This window comes from Aspergillus lucknowensis (assembly GCF_044049455.1).
Source record: "Aspergillus lucknowensis strain CBS 449.75 chromosome Unknown BJX67scaffold_15, whole genome shotgun sequence".
NCBI lineage: Eukaryota > Fungi > Ascomycota > Eurotiomycetes > Eurotiales > Aspergillaceae > Aspergillus > Aspergillus lucknowensis.
This window is the reverse complement of record NW_027263559.1, coordinates 10,867-28,955: the sequence shown is the minus strand read 5'-3', so window position 1 is coordinate 28,955 and position 18,089 is coordinate 10,867. Positions and strand designations below refer to the sequence as shown.

The 18,089-nt window shown below is 52.1% G+C and overlaps 6 protein-coding genes across 6 annotated transcripts; 4 read left to right on the top strand and 2 right to left on the bottom strand.

Moving 5' to 3' along the window:
- The first annotated feature begins 1,035 nt into the window (after window positions 1-1,035).
- On the top strand, window positions 1,036-2,595 carry BJX67DRAFT_350943 (ribulose-phosphate 3-epimerase RPE1). Its single transcript, XM_071028862.1, has 3 exons — window positions 1,036-1,462; window positions 1,595-1,846; window positions 1,939-2,595. The coding sequence occupies exons 1-3, from the start codon at window positions 1,220-1,222 to the stop codon at window positions 2,212-2,214; spliced, it is 771 nt and encodes a 256-aa protein (XP_070887025.1). The 5' UTR covers window positions 1,036-1,219; the 3' UTR covers window positions 2,215-2,595.
- Window positions 2,549-3,801, bottom strand: BJX67DRAFT_350941 (uncharacterized protein). Its single transcript, XM_071028861.1, has 2 exons — window positions 3,384-3,801; window positions 2,549-3,285 (listed from the first exon to the last, which is right to left on the bottom strand). Exons 1-2 carry the CDS (start codon window positions 3,597-3,599, stop codon window positions 2,611-2,613), a joined length of 891 nt encoding a protein of 296 aa, XP_070887024.1. The 5' UTR covers window positions 3,600-3,801; the 3' UTR covers window positions 2,549-2,610.
- Window positions 3,802-6,599: 2,798 nt separating this feature from the next.
- Window positions 6,600-7,681, top strand: BJX67DRAFT_59649 (uncharacterized protein). The gene has a single exon (XM_071035201.1). The coding sequence runs from the start codon at window positions 6,880-6,882 to the stop codon at window positions 7,447-7,449; it is 570 nt and encodes a 189-aa protein (XP_070887023.1). The 5' UTR covers window positions 6,600-6,879; the 3' UTR covers window positions 7,450-7,681.
- Window positions 7,682-9,661: 1,980 nt separating this feature from the next.
- Window positions 9,662-11,968, top strand: BJX67DRAFT_59541 (uncharacterized protein). Its single transcript, XM_071035200.1, has one exon. It carries the CDS (start codon window positions 10,075-10,077, stop codon window positions 11,776-11,778), a length of 1,704 nt encoding a protein of 567 aa, XP_070887022.1. The 5' UTR covers window positions 9,662-10,074; the 3' UTR covers window positions 11,779-11,968.
- Window positions 11,969-13,359: 1,391 nt separating this feature from the next.
- On the top strand, window positions 13,360-13,852 carry BJX67DRAFT_380249 (uncharacterized protein; the record flags this gene model as incomplete). The annotated part of the gene is made up of 3 exons (XM_071032754.1): window positions 13,360-13,430; window positions 13,603-13,708; window positions 13,784-13,852. The coding sequence occupies 3 exons, from the start codon at window positions 13,360-13,362 to the stop codon at window positions 13,850-13,852; spliced, it is 246 nt and encodes an 81-aa protein (XP_070887021.1).
- A 907-nt stretch (window positions 13,853-14,759) lies between these two features.
- On the bottom strand, window positions 14,760-16,394 carry BJX67DRAFT_59740 (zinc metalloprotease). The gene is made up of 4 exons (XM_071035202.1): window positions 15,937-16,394; window positions 15,670-15,872; window positions 15,374-15,602; window positions 14,760-15,242 (listed from the first exon to the last, which is right to left on the bottom strand). Exons 1-4 carry the CDS (start codon window positions 16,174-16,176, stop codon window positions 15,102-15,104), a joined length of 813 nt encoding a protein of 270 aa, XP_070887020.1. The 5' UTR covers window positions 16,177-16,394; the 3' UTR covers window positions 14,760-15,101.
- Window positions 16,395-18,089: the final 1,695 nt, after the last annotated feature.

The window sequence follows — 18,089 nt, the reverse complement described above, 5'->3', positions numbered from 1 at the left end:
ACGCAAACAAATGGCAACTCCACAGGAGGAAGAACGTCAAGAACGGCTGCCCTCGATAGCGCGAGGCTGCGATAAATAGATCTTCGACGCGGGGATCTGACGACGCCAGCTTTCTTACCCGCCATCATCCGTGCAGAACCCCATGCAACATTGTGCAGACTTGGCCCAGGATTCCTTGCCAAAATGGTCTTGGAGACGCGGTCATTGGCTGTCCTTGAGCAGGCGCTTCGAACAGGAGGGTCTCCCTCGACGTTGACAGGCAGGTTGCAGGAATCAAAGATGCCGCCAAGCAGATTATCACACCAATCATCATGAATGAACCCCGATTGTGACTGCAATGAACCGCCCGTGGGAGCCTAGTTCCCTGTCACTTCAAACCAGCATCGTTGGTTGGTGTGATGAGCAAACTGTAAGCGCCGGCTTGGACTATCTTTAGAAAACATGACCGTGAGACATCCAGAGGCCGCTGTCGGAGGGGAAAACAACGAGAGCTCGCAGTTGATGAGCAGGGATCAGCAATCCATCGGAGCGCCATCTCACCCCTCAACCAGAACACTCGCTCTTGGCCAAGTGACCGACTTGCAGATGTACCTAATTATGGCACAATCTGAACGGTCCCCGCGTCAGCAAACGTCACTAATTAACGAAGTTTCTCCGTCCCCCACCTGGAGGAAAGACAGAAAAGGACATCCCGCCTTTCCGTCTCGAAATGAGAAGTGCAAACTTCAAAGGGTCACCCGACTCTGAAGTCGGAGATCCTCATTGAATCGACTGGGGAAAGACTGACGCTGAATCGCCAACCGATTCTCGCTGGACCCCGTGACCTGAGAGTTCTCGACCCAATTCAGGCATCCAGGCCATTCCACCCCACCGACTAACCGCATTTGCCCACGTGCAATGCTTGGCCCTAGCCCTTATCGACTCTTGTCCCTTCCCAGTCCAGCTCTCCGGAGTGACGTAGACCGGAAATGTCGGTGATATCAGTTCTTGCTAATTCTTTTTCTTTTTTTTTATTATTATTTCCCATTAGCCGTCATGAAGCTGTTCCGGGCGGAAGATCAAAACTGGACCGGAACCCCTGACTTCATTCCAAGCCTGCATGAAATCTGCTCTTCTCCTTCTCCGTCATCTGACTCCCAGCTTCAATTTAATATCAGCTTGATTTCCTCTTTTCATCTGTACATAACCATTGTTTGCGTTTAAATAACCGTTGTCAACTATGTCTCCACCAGCCATTATAGCTCCATCCATCCTAAGCGCAGATTTTGCGACTCTGGGCAGTGAGTGTTCAACGAAGATTGAGCAAGGAGCAGACTGGCTCCATGTCGACATCATGGACGGCCACTTCGTTCCCAACATCACCTTCGGAGCCCCCGTCGTGACAAAGATCAGATCGCACGTCCACCGTCCCACGCAACCGAATGGGAAGGGCACATTCGACTGCCACATGATGATTATGGAGGTAAGGAAAGGTTCACCCGCTTTACCTGCATCCAGTTGCTTCCGGGAGTACCTGTTGTCCTTGTGAAAGTGCCATTCCCACTACACAACTAAACCGGGCAAACGAGTGCTGATTGTTTAATTTCAATGGTAGCCCCATAAATGGGTTAAAGAATTCAAAGATGCCGGATGTGACCTCTATTGTTTCCATTACGAGGCCGCCGTGTCCTCGGTTGCAGCTACGGATCCCGCCGACTCAACGACAACCCGCAAGACGAGTCCGAAGGAACTGATCCGGTATATTCACGATCTGGGGATGCAGGCTGGTATTGCCATCAAGCCGGACACACCCGTGGACGTGCTGTGGGAAGTCCTCGCCAATGAAGATGAGAGAGAACGTCCCGATGTAAGTAGCCCTTCGGATGTTCATGTGGATCTACCCTTAACTCGACGTATTATCTAAAATGAGCGGTACACTAACAAGGACTCCGTCAATAGATGGTCCTTGTTATGACTGTCCATCCTGGTTTTGGAGGACAAAAATTCATGGCATCAGAGCTTCCCAAAGTCCGCGCGCTACGTGAACGATATCCAAACCTCAATATCGAGGTCGACGGAGGTTTAGGAGTCGGAACGGTAGACCAGGCCGCAGAAGCAGGCGCCAACGTAATCGTGGCGGGATCGGCTGTCTTCGGCGCGCAGGACCCTGGCGACGTCATCCTGAAGTTGCGCCAAGCGGTCAATAAATACAGAAAGGAGGGATCTAACATATAATACCTTTCCATTTTAGAGGCACGATGACATTATTGGCGTTGATTATGAGTTTACCCTTCGTTTCTATTGAATCTCCGAATCGCGAATACTCCCGATCACTGAACGGGCAACCCCTGCAATCATACGCTTGCAAAGTTAGACCGCGAGAATAAGAAGGAATCTGAAATGCAACCCATCGGATTGTACACTGATCAACAAAAAGAACCGAGGCAGAAAATGCTAAGAAAATCAACCGACCAGTACTGTGGTATCCGTACAAACGTAACAAGCCTGCGCATTTTCAAGTCATGAGAACATCATCATATCATTAACGACGGCCGAAAACAACCGACACTGCTGAAACCAGGATCCGTCATTTTACACGCGATTCCGCAATGCCATATCCCGGGCTTCTGTTCATTCCACTGCATCTACGGCCGTCTCTTCTGTGCCGAGTGTCGCCTGCTCGATCTGTACCGCCTTACGAGTGCCCTTGTCGCCACAGACAGTCTTGCGCAATTCTTGAGCCATCTTCTCCGCCTCTTCCTTTGACTCAGCCGCGATATTTGAGTTACGATGGTGGTTAATTAGCCCTAAAGATTCAGCGTTATCAGCACGAAAGTTGGCAGAGGATACCGCAGCAAATTCGGGCACCAAAGGCGGCCGTGACACTGATTCTGCGATCTCAGGAGCGACCAACATGCGACGTACAGATTGCTCGCCACCTCCCTCCTTGGGACCTTCGGTGGGATCACTGGGAATCGCACTCTGAGATTCGGGTCCCACGGGTGCGGGTGCGGTTGATTTCTGAGTCGAAGTTTCCTTGGCCTTTGCGGCGGCCTCCTCGCCAGCCTGGCGTAGTGCAACCGTGATGGAATCGTCCTTTTTGGTTTCTTTCTCGGGAGGGTCTTGGATCTTGATCGTGCTTGGCTTCGGCGTGGGTAATTCAGGTCCGGTAGAGGCCGTCGTAGTGGGCTCCGTTGTCGACGCGGCAGGGGCGCTAGTGGCAGGGATACTGTCGAAGTCTTCAACATTGTTGATTTGCATCTTCAGCTCGCCGTATTCGTTCCATTCTTCGATTTGTTCGAGATCCTACAGTTGTGCCGACGTCAGCTGTGATACTTGAAGGCCAACAAAACATTAGGTGTATGACCCCTCGTCTCCCCCAGTGCGGGCAGGCCAAAACATACGCCGACAACAGTTCCGTATTTTACCAACCCCGGCAGTTTCTTGCCCTTTGAGCGACGTCCCCAAAGTTTCCTGGCTGCATCATCGGTGGCTACATCAATCGCGCGAAAAGGGATCTTGTTCGCCTTGAGGATGGTTTCCAAGCGCGATGTGGCGGTGATGATATGCGAGGACCCCGCAGTCAGGGAAGTATAGAGGTAGAGAGTTGCGTCGGACATTGTAAAGGGTATAATTTCGAGGATTCAACAGTGGAGAGCAGACAGGGTGGAAGACGCAAAAATAAAGAAACCCAGTGCAGCTGAAAGGCGCTTAAGGGATACCATTCATCAGGAGATGCAGCTTCTGTGCCTGTCTCCAATTGCCCACCTTTTCTCCGCTCTCTTGCTCTCTGCCATATGACGCGGCCGGTCACGTGGCCGTAGCCCACCCTCTGCTTGCCCCTCTCGCCGCTGATGCCACCAATCCATCACCCGTCCAAGCAACCAACCTCTCGCCACAGATCCGCAATGGAAAACATGACGAACAGCCTCTGATCTCAACCTACCCAAAAACGGCCCGTTGTCTGGACCTGAAAATTGGCTCCATCGTCAGAATGGGGCCGCAACGGAGACCCAAGCCCTCCAATCCGAGCGAAGGGCGAAAGGTCAGTGAAACCTTGGTTGTTTCCCTCGAACTATAAACTCTCCCGGCCACCATCACAGCTCTGCAGATAAGCATCATCCAGCAGGCTTCGTTATCCCGAACTTTAGGTCCAAGGTACATATTGTTGTGAGCACACCAGGTTGTTGCACGACTGGTATGATGCAGCTTTCGGCCATTCTAGTCCATGTCCAATATCAACCTTCAGCAGTATTGTATTTACTGGGCGAGATAGACCGTCCCGGGGTTGCCCCGACCTTTCTCCCAGGAAACCCCAGGACGAGCTGATAGAGGTCTAGCGATTTCGCTAAGATCAAGGTTTCCCTTAGCAGCGAGGTACATCCAGTACATATACACCCTGAGCGCTTTTATTGAGCTTAGAAGCGCGCGTCGAGCTCCGTATCTCTAACCGTACAAGTCCAAAACAAGCCCGTATGCCCCAAAGCCTAACTCAAACTTGTTTTGGAGTTTTTCTACCTTAATCTTCAGCAGCTCCCCAACTCTTGATACGGTGGCTTAGCCCATGATAATTTGTACGCGGTGTGATCTCTTCCATGCAGGTCATGAAGCCGACCAGAGTTTGAACCGATCTCAGTGCTCGCTAACGTGGCTTGTGACCTTATGGTCAGGGAACGGAAGTAGCCATAATTGTTCTACCAGATGCAAGTATAGGAGCAGGTGGCCCACCAGGGCACTCGAAAATTGACCACTGGGACGGATAATGGTAGCTTTTCCACCTTGAATTGTCAAATGAGCCCTACACCTCTGACCCATCCAGCAATGCGGCGAGGTCGTTATTAGAGAACCTCCAGATCCTACTGGGACGGCGACAAAGAGCTTTCGGGTCTCCTCGTAGGCATTGCAGTGAGAAACAGCTCATTTCAATACATACAAACCCAACAAATCCCATAGTAACCCGGCCATTTAGAGTGACGTACATCTATGCCCGCATGCACACCCTCCTCGCACCGAGCAATTTGGTATTGTCCGCTCCACGCCTTGGAATTCAGCTATCCGACCTCCACTAGACGTAGATGGTATCCGGGCAGAGTAGGGGCTAGTTCTAACCACGAGCTAGAGAAGGACGATAAGCGGCAGGGATGCTATATTGTCTCCCTTTCGTCAACCAGCCCTAACGCTCCTGGCAGTCTCTTTTCAACAGCGGGAGGATGTCCTAATTACCGGTTGTTTCCCGGCCATACTCTGTACATGCGCTCCACATACTCTTCTCAAACTATGCTGTCCACATACGATACGACCGGGATATCGCCAGTCTTTCCCTCATCCCGGGCACACAAACCACGGCCATTGTGCTCACTTATCTAGTAGCTGGTTTACTATGGCATTTCTGCGAGATACAGCGAAGCAAATAGCCCAAAGTACCATGTTTGCATTTGTTTGACGGCCCCCTCAGAGAAAGGTAAGGTACAACCAAACCCTAGTCCCATCCCGTCCGTGCCGGCCGCTAGGTGCCTGCTGTCCCCTTCCACCCACCAAAGACGGAAAACGCGCCCCTGTCCCGTCTCCCTGGTCCAGAAGGTAGCCACCGCCTGGTCGAGGCGGTAGAGGCTGAGGTACCGTCTCCTTAGCAAGCCAACCAGCGCACCGATCAACCAACCTCTTATCAAGGCACGCTTTCCATCCGACGTCGTCTCAGAGGCCGGGCGGGAACGTTCTATCCGCCTCATTCCATGCGGCTGATGCGGAAAAGCTCAACCTGAACCCATTTTCCTTTAGTACTTGCAACAGGGCTCAGTTTCCAAGTTCGGCATGCGCATATGGCTTCCAGGACAAAGCATAGCCCAGGGAGGCTTTGAGATGAGTCTGAGTAAGGGGAGGGGTTTTGCTCGTCGCTTCATTGTTATCAACCCGGAAGGGAACGGAAGAGAAACGCAGGAGCGTACGAGTCAAGTCAAACGCCAAACACCCTTGAAATCGGTGAGGATCCCATCTGCAAGGCTGACTTCGAAGAAAAGGTTGGGTGAGGGGAAAGCATAGCTGTTCAATCCCAGCCTTATCCGGTTCATTACCGATCAAGCGTTCTTGTGCGGGGTGCTTTGAGGTGGCTGATTACCAGAGGAGGAGGCGCTCAGGCCACCGCATACCGTGACCTGGCCAGGATGGGATTCCTGTATTGCAGGATGGGGCGATCCGAAATGAAAATAAGGCATGCGCTGGAGGAGACGGGGACTGGAGGAGTCAGGCATTGATATTGTGCCGAATTCTTGCAGGCGGATGGGTGGTTGTACAGGGATTAAAATGAGGCTGTGCCTTTGTTGGGGAGCGGTGCAGCTGTCCATGGGCGAAGGCAACGCGTGGATCTCGGGCTGAGTCGAGCCTTGCGGGGTGAGTTGGAGGTCAATCCAAAGCAGAGGGGGAGGAATATCCCTTCTCGAGTCCTGGTTGCCTCGCTGGAGTTCCTGGGTTTCGAGTTCAGCCGCCAGTGTCGAGACAGATTACGGCAGCTATCGTAAGCCAGGCCGGCACAAGGTTGAGACGGGTTTCAGCACTGCAAATCAGATCTATGCAATGGTCATGGTCCGACTCTCAGCGGTGGACCAGATAGCACGTGCGAACGTGACTCGTGCGGTTGATTTTTGTCTCAGCCACCATATCATGTTTGCTTGTTATCCACAGCGGCAGAACCCTCCTGTCAATACCACGAGAATCCGAGAAAGGCCGGTCAACCCACAGACTCAACAGAGCAATACGTCGGCCGCATGAGTCACTGATGAATGGCCGTACGTGAGTGGTCAAAGGCCCGAAATGTGCACGGAAATATCCAATGGCATCCTAGTTATGAGAGCCTGTCACCAAGGGCGATGGAGTGCTGCTTGCGTAAATCCCTAGGGCTAAGAGATGGAGAGTAGAACTGCTCGGAGTATCTCCAAGCACGAAAATGGTATTGAAAGACACCAATCACGGTACCAAGGTACGAAAATCTCGGAAATATTAAACGCCAGAAGTAGAAGTAATGTGCCAGCCCTCCCGATGGAGATTAGAGACGGAATTACCACTCGACAGTTAGTGTCACAAATAGATGCCTGCATCGACCCTGAAAAGCAGAACCTCGAGATCGAGACCCTAGAGCATATCCCCGAAAGGCGAAAAAGTCCACAGGGTGGGCATTGGGCCGCAAGAGAGGAGAGGAGGCAACGTCCGAGCCTCAGATGGTCGGAGTGCATTTTCTCCCTGCGTAAGGGAGCGCTGACCTTCAGCTTCCCATTGTCAGGTACGTTAATTACCAATGTTTTCGCTCAAAGATTCTCAGTGTCAGCGTTTTGGCCGCACATTCCCAGGCGTTCGAAGCTTGATGGTGGTGCCGGGAATATTTTATACTTCTGCAGGTTGCAGATTCCATCAATTGCCTGGAATCGACGCCGTTTGCGTTTCAAGACCTGCTGGCTAATTTCTTTTGCCGCCGGTTAGAAAGAATCAGAGCGCAACGCGACTAAAACGTTCCATAAGCAAAAGACAGCGTTCGAGATACTTTTCGCGGGATGGCGAGACAAACCGGAGCCTGATGCGCTATGTCGTCAGCAACTTCTCAGATGGAAAGCAACAATTCTGGAGGCATTGTTGGTTGGTGAATGTCGAACACGAGCAGTCTCTGATGATGATACAAAGGGCGGTTCACAGCGGAGCATCCCATGTTCTCAGGCACAAATCAAGTCAGCGTTTCGATGAACCAAACGAAAAGTCACGTGATACGATCCACGATATCAGGCTTCACAGTTCTCGACTCTCGGAGGCAAATGTTTGGAACCCCCCATCTTGAGAACTCATTTATCGAGAGTAATTTCCATGAGCTGAGGGTAGAGAATAAAGAAACTATTTTGTCTTCTCTTTTCCATTGCATGCCGCTTCGTCATGGACTCCGAGCGTGTCCAGTATTACTTCTCATATCGATCTTGGCACTGGAACCAAGATCTTGAACCTTGGTAATCTCCCGTCTGGTACCGATCGTTTGAGCTATTGGCAGGAGGTCTTAAAGGTGACCTCCAAAACTCCCGAGATGACATGCACGAGTTCCCAGAAGCGAGAGCCACATGCGAGTCTGCCTGAATTGTCTGTGTCGCGACTAAAGAAGCACACACCAGTGACGGCGAAACGACCAGTGATGGGTTGAGTGTCGGCTGGTTGGGTGTCTGCTGAGTCTTAACCGACCGACCCGCGATGTTCGCCAGTGGCTCTCGTTCTCGCCGAGAGGTCGTTGGGCGACGAGGCTGTGTCCTCAGAAACTCAGCTGTGATGGGGGGGATGGGGCCTGAATCGGAGGAGCCCAGAACAACGTGGCAGCCGGAGAGTCGAGGGGGAGAATTGAAACAATCCTGGGTGGCCTGGAAGTTGGCGGATGGTCAGTCGTTGAGGACCACTCACACCATCTGATCTTGGGCTGACATCGGTCCTTGCTCCTCCCAGAATCTCCCTGGGGACCCCAGGGCAGGATCGCATTGCCGCAGTAGGCGCCCCATGGCTGAGCACGGAAGCCCACCGCAAAGCAGAGACAAATATCTGATCGAATAAAATCGCACGAGTGAAAGAGCGATCAAACCAGAGCGAGCCTGAGTTCAGATGACTGATTCTGGCAGGTCAGGCTGGCAGCATCTGCAGTTGCTGGCCCGGGTTGCGCTGGAGCGATCCGTTTGGGCGCCTCACTTTTTGTCCAATATTCTTCTCCCCTGTCCCGCTATCACCCGAATCATCGTTTCCCTGTTCGAAGTTCTCTCGAACGATGAGAACTCTCAACGAGTCAAGTTCGTTACGACTTGTCCGACTGACACAGGGAACTTTCCTCTCTTGGGCAGGTCCATTCCGCGCCCGTTCAGAGCGTGTCACCCTCCGACTCCTTTCTTTCTCGCGCTTCCTTGCCCAGGGCTCCATCCTTCAGGCTCTTGCTCACGCTAGCGCTCTGATCTCCAAGCAAAAATATCATCACATCCTCATAATGCTGGAAATTGATGGGGGATCAATGATTTCTTTTTCCTTCCCTTTTCAAGAAAATGACCTGCTCATCCTTGAGGGTTCCTGAGTCCAGACCACCTCACGTCGCCCAATCCACACCCAAGTCTCAATCTTGGAACTCATCGTACCTCTTTGCCTTTTGCGGCCTCAACCCTTTCCGTCATTCTGTTCCTTCGTCCCTCTTGATCGTGCTTGGGTATTTTCGTCCTGACGCCAGGGCCAGTTGGACTAACCCAACTCTGGACTTAGTGCTCTTCCCGACTCATGATATCTACCATCTCCCTCCTGCCCTTCCATCCTCATCTTTATCCTCTCCCAGCTGTGTTCTTGTATGACGAATCTTTGTCACATATACCACGTTCGTCCTCTCTTGTCAGCAACTTTGTTTCTCTCCTCCAGCTTTTTGACTTTCCCTGCCTACTACCTCCATATCCCGTCCTACCTTGCAGGCCTTTCTCGATCTCTTCTCTCCCAACCCCATTTACATCTCGTCTTCCCTTATCGGCCTTTATCGTTATCGTCTCCATCAGCCTCCCACAGTCTGTCTCCCCAGCACCTTTTGTACGCACCAGCAATGGAATGTTGAGAAAACGGTCTTAAAAAAAATACTAATTGAATTTTTCAGAACTCCATCCTTCTGTTCCATAGAAAGTTCATCTTCACACTGACAACAGTTCTTCACCCTCATCCGAGACACCACCCAAGGAGAACATTCCAACATGTCAGTCACCATGGCCGACGACGAACTCTTCACAAGGGCTATCTCTGGGTACCGGGACGCTTTTTTGGAACAACACTCCCATCTTCCGGAAGAAGAACGCATTCAACTTTGGAGTCAGCGACTGAGTCAGTTCATGCCCGCGACAGCTGTTTCACCAACCACATCCGCCTATCGACCAGTATCGGGTTCCAGCATCCTTGGCCAAGACACCTCTTCTGAGAAATCTGGGAAACGGACTCGACAGGATACTCCTAGGACGCTACCTGGTTCTGGATTTCCACCGACAAAGAGACGAGTCACCGTACGTGAACTACCTTGGTCTTATCCTCCCGTCCCGCCTCTTCTGCATATCTCGTCCCCACCCATCCATGTTCCTACTGCGCTACTTTCGTCTCTTACTCCCTCTCTCCCCTACCGCCAACAGTCCCTGGATTGACACTTGGCAGACTCCGGATCCCCCAGAACACGTTGACATGAAACGCGAAATATCCCATGCGTCCTCCCCCGCAGCACCGGAAACAACCTGGCAGCTTTCGAGAACAGTGTCGCAGACGGACAACGCTACTCCCGGCTCTGGATCCGCCTCCCGACCAACTCCAATGGTTCGTTCACAGAGTCAACAGGTCCCCTTGTCGTACCAACATTCTGCGACATCTATGGCCCAATCTCGACATACTTCTGGACATCAGCGACGTCTCCTCCAGAATGTGAGCGAGTATACCCCCTCCGAATACACCAAGCAGTACTTGGACGAGTTCCAGGGCCAAACACACGCGTCCCCCAACTCTCTGGCATTTTCGGCGACTCCTGTGCAAAACGGCGCAGCGCAACACCGGAACTCTTTACCTACCCAACTTCTCCAGGAATCCAGCCAATTATCAGGCGGAGAAAACTTGTGCGCGACGCCCGCCCAGTCCACGCTATCTGCCGTTGAAATGAGCCGCAGCACCACAACTGAGTCTCTATGCGGAAATATGGGAATGATGCGTTTCGATTCCTCAGGACCAAGTATTGACTCAGAGTATTCCTTTGCCCTGCCCTCTTCCACTTTTCCCCCCAGCACACCCCTTTCCAATTCCGCTACACCCACCCCAACGGGACTGGTCCACCAAACCCAGTTTGGCCTGGTTGACCCAACCGTATCCATGGCATATTCATGCTCTGCCCCGTCCTCAATCTCAATGCCCCTTCTTGCTCCCCCGTCTGTAACCGAAATGAACGCATCTATGGCTAGCAGAAGCGATGCCATCTCGAGTACGCAGCCTTCGAGAGCCGCGCGAAGGACTCAGGAGCAGATTGTGCACAGTGCAAGACCAATAGCTCCCAAGACTGAGTCTCACAGTACCTCCCCACCCAAAGTGGCGGAGCATAAGATGATCCGGATTTCATCGTCAGATGGCACCTCAAAAGAAGTTGCAGCCATTCCAAAGGCTTCGATTCAGCGCCCTGCCCGGCAAAAGACGTACTGCCCGAGGTGCAACGATCAGCCTGACGGGTTCCACGGGGAACATGAGCTGCGTCGGCACATAGAGCGTGTTCATGCTGTCGTTCGGAAAGTATGGGTATGCGTGGATATATCCCCCGACAAGAAATTTCTGGCCAACTGCAAAGCCTGTCGGAATGGCAAGCGTTATGGCGCCAACTACAACGCCGCCGCTCACCTTCGCCGCACGCATTTCAACCCGTGCCAACGTGGTCGGGGTGGACGTGGAAAAGACAGCGAGAAGCGAGGCGGGAAAGGAGGTGGCACTCACCCCCCTATGGACATTCTGAAGCATTGGATGGTTCAAAAAGAGGAGTTCGTCTATGAGAATGCTCCGAGCTTTACTATTGACCATGAGGTCCTCGCTGATGACGCGATATCCGCACCGATCATCTCTTTAGATGAGTCTTCATTCGCAGAGTCAGCTGCTACCACTGAGGATCTATCCTCGCAGGGGCTGGAGCTAAACGCCTCGAATGGCTACGACGGTTTTTCGGCGTTCCCAGCGATGGCTATGGACCCGTCGTTTGATAATACCTGCTATCTCGAATCCCAGCCTCTAGTGCCAGAGGTTGGGTCGTATACTTGACCTTTGCTTACTATTTGAATTTACTACAAGTCTTTTGAGCGTTTCTCGTATACATCCGCAGTGTTTTGGCGGTGTTCTTGGACTGTGATTGCTTCTACATTTCTCTTCGTTATTATCTTTTTCCCTAACTTTTCTCTTTTTCTCTTTTTGATTTGAACTTTTTTACAGTGAGGTCGACCTTGCTATTTTTCTTCTTCTATCTTGTCTTCTTGCCACCTTTTTCTCTTGACCTTCAACTCCTTTTCGACTTTCCCACCTCCTTGATGGTCTGCCTAACAGGTGGTCTTCGTGGCCACATAGTCTACCTCAGGAGGGATACGACATAATGTGTGATGAGCAGTGAACCAGCCCACGAGACGATGTTCTGAATATACTGATTTCACGAACTGCCCCAGAATTTGTGCCGCCCAAGACGGGGAGGGGCCCAGATAAGCTCTCTCGGCTCTCTTGAGCTTTGACGGTATTTTGCTGGTGGTAAATCCCATTCATACCGAGCTACCGCCTCGTGCAGTGTACAATTTTGTGTTGCTAAGTGCGCAGGATATCCCAGGTGATGAGACAAAAGGCGGTTATCTGCGAGCCACGGGAGTCGGTGATCTGAGGCCGTGCCGGGATCCAGAGAGCAACAGCATCCCAATGATTGGATGTTGACGATTCGCATGCAGTGGGCCTGTCGGACCCTCTATGTTTGACACCACACTAGGTGCAATATTCAGGGTGTCTTGGAGACCTGACTCTTTTTTGGCTCGTCACTAACGCTTGGACTCTCAAGTCACGCAAGCAGGCTTCAGTGGACCAGGCGATCAACGTAACCAATCGCTGCTAGTTCGCTTACCTCATCAACTTGCGTGGCTAGTGGCTCAGTTGAAGGGCCAGCGAATGTGGCTGAGCTTCCCATGTACCACGGGGTACATAGGGTGTATTCACTGTAATTATTACGAGATTCTTCAGCCGGCGTAATATAAAGTGTTCTCTCGGACGGATATTCAAATTCGTTGGGAGAAGATTCTGTCTCTTCTCTGTATCAATATTGAAAGGCCTCCGAGTTCCCCGCTCGTTGTCGTGGGGGGCAAGAGTGATCACTCACGACGGCCCGTTTGCGTCTGTGGCGCCTGGGACGAGGATCATTGGTATCGGTATTACCAACTTGTGGGCGAGAAATCGGAATCGAGGCTGCTCCAAGCAACCTTCATCGACGAAGCAGAGAAAACCCCCAGACAGACAACCTGTCCTTGGTTTGGTCTAATAACGGTACATTTTATAGACACTCCTCTTCAGCGTGCCTTCTTCAACCCCCTTCTCCACGCCCCCCCTCTTCTCGTCCGCTTCTCCAACCCCTCTCGGTCGTTTCTCAACCTCCGTCTCTCCTAAAACTTGGCATTTTCTTGGGTACAGGTTCCCCTTTCTCATCATTGGCCCTCGCCGCTCACCCCCAGAGGTCGAGAAGCGTTCTTTGCCCTGCCTGTCATCATCTTTCTTTTCTTTTCGTCTGTCGATCTCGAATCAATCCTTTCGAGCTGACTGACGCCGTCTCCGACAGCTTCAAGCTCCTCCAACACACCCCTCTTCGCGCGCGCAACCATGAGCAACAGCCAGTACTACAACGACTACTACAACCAGGGCCCCCCGGGACCTCAACACCCTCAACAGGCGTAAGCATCCTCTCTCCCGATCTCCCCGATCGTTTCGCATTGGCCCGCGGTAGGATCGGTCGCGATGGCGCAGCTCCGAGAGCGCGGGCCCCAACCCTTTCCCAAATAATTACGCGGATCGGCTCTTCATCACTGGTTTTCATGCAAATACACTGACTGGCTCGGTTTGAAGATACCCAGGCTACCAGTCGTATCCGCAAGGCCCTGGACAAGGGTATCCGCCGCCAGGTCCCGGAGGTTATGGCCAGCCCCAGTACCCCCCACAGGGGCCACCACCGGTATAGTCGGGCCCAAGACAGATAGATATATCCGGTACCGAACTAAAATGACTGACTACCGCGTGTGTGCGACAGATGCAGATGCAGTACCAGCAACAACCGCGACCACAGAAGAAGGATCGCGGGTGTCTAGGAGCATGGTAAGATGTTCCCTTCTGTTATCTGGGATCACTGTGGTTCCGCGTGACGTCCTCCCATCGCTAACTAATCTCTGTCATCTCTCTGAAGTCTGGCAACCCTCTGCTGCTGTTTCCTCTGCGAGGAGACCTGCGAATGCTGCTTCGACTGCATTGAGTGCTGCGAGATGTGTTAGAACGATCTATACGACCCCTTCGAGACGATAATGTATTGCCCTTCCCGCTATTCGTACGCCGCCGGACTGCTCGGAGTTGGATATGGTGCTTTTGATACAATTATTTTGCGTCTTCCTCACCTTCGTCAAGCCCACCCGCTTCGTGATTGTCTTTCAAGGATTTACTGATGGGAGATGCCGTCTCGAGATCCCGGACGACCAATAATGTTTCTTTTTCTCTTTTTATTTTTACTTGCGCTGGGATACTCAGGTTAGACGCTACGTCACGTTCTTCTACCGTTATGCATTGCCTTATTGTATCTTTAGCTTTGTGGATGGACTGGTAGCCCTCAGACTTCCGCTACCGCTACATATGTCTAGGTACCCGACCCCTTCACTGCATGGAAGAACGTCCCCGGAAAAAGATTAGAAGCGTCCGTAGACGTACCCAGAGCTCAAGATCAAGGGCGCGCTTCATTGGTCAGCGCGATTGACATAACTAACTATAAATACCCAAACATTCTCGAATACAAGAGGAGCCCTTCTTTGCCGTTACTATTCAAGTAACCACGATCATACGCCCATCTTCTTGTCCCTACTAGAACGCTCGAAAGGAATGAGATGAGATTGAAGACGTTTGGTGCTTTCTTTTAGGCCGAGGGGTGGTTAAGGGGACGGGAACTTATCTGGATGGTTACTCCATACCATGGATTGATTACACTTTGTTTATCCCGCTCTATGGAGCAAAAGTAGGTGTGATTCGTCACGCCTTTTTTTTTGGAGGAAACTTCATGTTTATCTTGTTCCCTGCTGGCGATGAGATGTCAACAATTGGAGAGTGGCATAGTACTACGAGTAGCATCGCATAGAGTAGCTAGCGTGCATGTACCCCAGAATGCCATGGCAGCATAGCCACGAGCTCGGACAACCCAGCTTTATAGACATGCAATTGACGCTAAATAAACACAGGGAATGATGCAATTGCATACACAGCCACATCTCATCTTCCAACCCGTGCTTCTCCTCCATATCAGAGATCTCCACCACGACCAGCCAATAACCAGGACACTCGAAAACCAGACTCGCAAAAAGTCGCTCCATCTAGAGGCGCCTGAATACCGAAGCCGCAGTAGCCATGCGCTGGATCTGCCTGGGCGTAAACTCAGTGCGACAATCATCGTCGCTGTAATCCATGTGGTTGTGGATCGGGTCGACACCACCCCCGGGGCACGAATCGCGGCCCTGGACGAAAGCAATCCAAATTAGCCAACCAACCAATCAACCAATCAACCGCACGATCACTCAAAACTACAAAACTCGCCCCATGGATGTTCGGAACGCGGGAAGAGCAGGGAAGGAGGGAAGGGACGTACAGTAGGACACCCGTCTGCGGGAGATTCCTCAGCGGGCGTGTCATCGATAAAGTCGCCGCCGAGCTGACATCCGCCTTGGAAGGTGTGCAGGAGGCCCAGCCAGTGTCCGACTTCGTGGCCGGCGACTTTGCCGGTGTTGCGGGCGGGCTGGTTTCCGCCGGGCACGCAGGTGCGCAATATCACGACGCCGTCTTGCTGTGACGAGCGGAGGTAGTCCCATGGGAATGTTCTTTTCGCGATCGGCGCGTGGTTAGCTCAATTTTGGTATAACGATTGGGTTGAACCGTTGAACGTACGCATATCCGGCAATCCCATCGCCGATCTCAGGGACAATGTACAGGTTCAGGTCTGAGGCGTCGCCCCGACGGAGTTCTTTTACTAGCTCCTCCGCGGCGCTGCCCTGTGATACTGGTGCTAGGTCCGGGTAGACGGGGCTGTCGTATCCAGCGAGCCTGAATGTGAACTGTGTCCCCTCGAAGACTTCATTGAGGACGTCGATCTGGGAGCGGAGTGGAGAATGTTCATTAGCGTGCAAGACGGCGAAGAGAGCGGCGCGTGTTTACCTGCTCGTCCACTTCTCTCGCGAGAGTGCTCTCAGTGGCGGAGTGTCTGATAACATGGACGTAGACGTTTATGTTTGAGGGCCTTTCACCTCGGAGAAAGTCATCGGGCGAAACCGTAGATTCTTGGTTGTGAAACTCGCTGAGAATGGCGAGACCCTCCGCAGAGGGCTCTCTGACGCCGCAGAAAGCGGATGCAGTGCCGCAAAGGGCGAGGAGGAGAGCAGAGGCGGAGAGCATCATTTTTATAGACCGAAAGACGAGCTTTAAGTCGTATCCAGCAAGGTCCTCATTTTCCACCAGACGGGGACGACAGCGGCTTTAAGCATCTCAACCAGACTCCGACGAGGCCACTGCCATTCGTGGAGATTAGTCTATTGGGCCTCGACTGTTGCCATGTCCGATAATCGACTGTTTGTTCGACATGAGAAGGAAAAAGTTCCAACAGCGGTTCGCATGGATACGGCGTTCCGATTCGTCTGCACGAAGGAAAGATGAACCCCGAGTCCCGGACTCTGCTCTTCTCTGAAGAACAAAACTCCGGTGTCCTCGTGTGAGGTTGATTGAGTGGACCAGGCTGGGGGAGAGGGAGAACTCGCAGACGAGGATCCTCCGCTCCAAGTCCCAGATGGCTGGAACTTGAGCTGGGGGAATCAAGAATGTAATTCTCGCATTTGTCATGAGGATTCCAATATGGCAGGCTACGAACTTGAATGAAATACGTCTTCCTTGTGCACAAGGGAGACACAATTGCTCTGGGATGAGGGAAAGGAGGGGAACAACTGAACAAAGGAGGATCCTCGAGACCGTGATGCTCTCGAATGCTACTGGGTGGATCAGGTCGATCAGTGCTTGGAGACCCCACGGGCACGCTGGTCTCGACTCGATGGCCTGGTGTCGGGTTGCGAGCTTGCGTCGAAGGAAATCAAAAGCAACGAAATCTCTCCAAACTCCTGAACTGGAGATCTCGAGTCGAGAAACACTCTCTTCGCCGAAGAACGGGACCTCCCGGTGCAGAAAGCTTCTCCGGACTCCAACTGGATGTGAGGATCGACGGGGCTATTGATTCCAAAAACAGCCACCTGAAGATCACGCTGCTGGTCCCAAGCAACCGCTCGAGAAGCGAAAACCGACCAGCAAACATAAATTCACAGGGAAGATCATCGTCGAGGGTGCCAACCTTCCAGGTGTGAGAGTCTTGAGAATGGTGCTGGCATTATGAACGCACGACGGGACCGAGATATGACCTGTTCATCTGAGATGGGGCGATTGAATCGCCATTTGAGGCTTTCTTTCTCTTGCGAGGAGCAATGGCGGGATGCGGTTTCCAATATCCCAAGAAATGGGGTGGTTTCCTACCGCATAATGTACCAGTATCTCCGTATTTTCCTGCATTCGTCGGGGGCATTCAATCCCGTATCCGTCTACCGTGAAGACGGAGTTATACCAAGCCACCAGTTAACCCATCCAGACGGATGGAATCCATGGAAAGGGACCCTTGCCCCCGCAGAGCTTAAATTGACAGCCAACATGCTCCTGATTGAGGACGAGGCAACCAGTCTTGCCCGATAATACCAGGCCGCCAGTATCAATTATAGTCGCGTGTCTTGGTGACCCAGAATGTGCGACGAAAAGAGTTAATCGTATCCGTACTTCGAGCGGTTGGCTTCTCAAACTGTTAGCATACTCCTTTTCCAACTCTGTAAACATACTGAGGCTGCACTGCTCACAATATGATGTCCTCTCAGGTAATTATGTGCGGGGAAGAGTCTTTGGAAAGAACTCAGTGTTGGAAGCTGGAGAATCATGCACCTCCATTCTGAACCGCATATTATTTCTCCGCGCCGAGCCAAGACGATAGCGAAGGCCAGCTTGATCTCCCTGTCAAGGAAGTCTCAAACAGCTCCTGCATGAAGACTCCCCCTAAGCCGAAGAACTAATTCAGAATTTGAGGATGGTGAGCAGATGAAGGACGAACAGTCAAAATCAAATCAACTAACCAGTGGGGGTGGCACAGCTCACAGGCCCACAATGCCTTATCGAAGGATTGCCAGAGTGCGAGGCATCAAAACTTCTGTTGATCATTGATTCACTGACTTTTTCTTTGACTGTCTGTCCCATACAAACACGTTTCTTGAAGTTTTCCTCGTGCCCCA

What these genes read in the sequence shown, in the direction of transcription:
- BJX67DRAFT_350943 (XM_071028862.1), top strand. Translation starts at nt 1,220, where the DNA reads ATGTCTCCACCAGCCATTATAGCTCCATCCATCCTAAGCGCAGATTTT. An exon ending in GCCACATGATGATTATGGAG is followed by an intron (nt 1,463 to 1,594) that starts GTAAGGAAAGGT and finishes TTTCAATGGTAG; the next exon opens with CCCCATAAATGGGTTAAAGA. An exon ending in ATGAGAGAGAACGTCCCGAT is followed by an intron (nt 1,847 to 1,938) that starts GTAAGTAGCCCT and finishes CTCCGTCAATAG; the next exon opens with ATGGTCCTTGTTATGACTGT.
- BJX67DRAFT_350941 (XM_071028861.1), bottom strand. Translation starts at nt 3,599, where the DNA reads ATGTCCGACGCAACTCTCTACCTCTATACTTCCCTGACTGCGGGGTCC. An exon ending in AATACGGAACTGTTGTCGGC is followed by an intron (nt 3,286 to 3,383) that starts GTATGTTTTGGC and finishes GCACAACTGTAG; the next exon opens with GATCTCGAACAAATCGAAGA.
- BJX67DRAFT_59649 (XM_071035201.1), top strand. Translation starts at nt 6,880, where the DNA reads ATGGAGAGTAGAACTGCTCGGAGTATCTCCAAGCACGAAAATGGTATT.
- BJX67DRAFT_59541 (XM_071035200.1), top strand. Translation starts at nt 10,075, where the DNA reads ATGTTCCTACTGCGCTACTTTCGTCTCTTACTCCCTCTCTCCCCTACC.
- BJX67DRAFT_59740 (XM_071035202.1), bottom strand. Translation starts at nt 16,176, where the DNA reads ATGATGCTCTCCGCCTCTGCTCTCCTCCTCGCCCTTTGCGGCACTGCA. An exon ending in CGAGAGAAGTGGACGAGCAG is followed by an intron (nt 15,873 to 15,936) that starts GTAAACACGCGC and finishes CTCCGCTCCCAG; the next exon opens with ATCGACGTCCTCAATGAAGT. An exon ending in GATGGGATTGCCGGATATGC is followed by an intron (nt 15,603 to 15,669) that starts GTACGTTCAACG and finishes GATCGCGAAAAG; the next exon opens with AACATTCCCATGGGACTACC.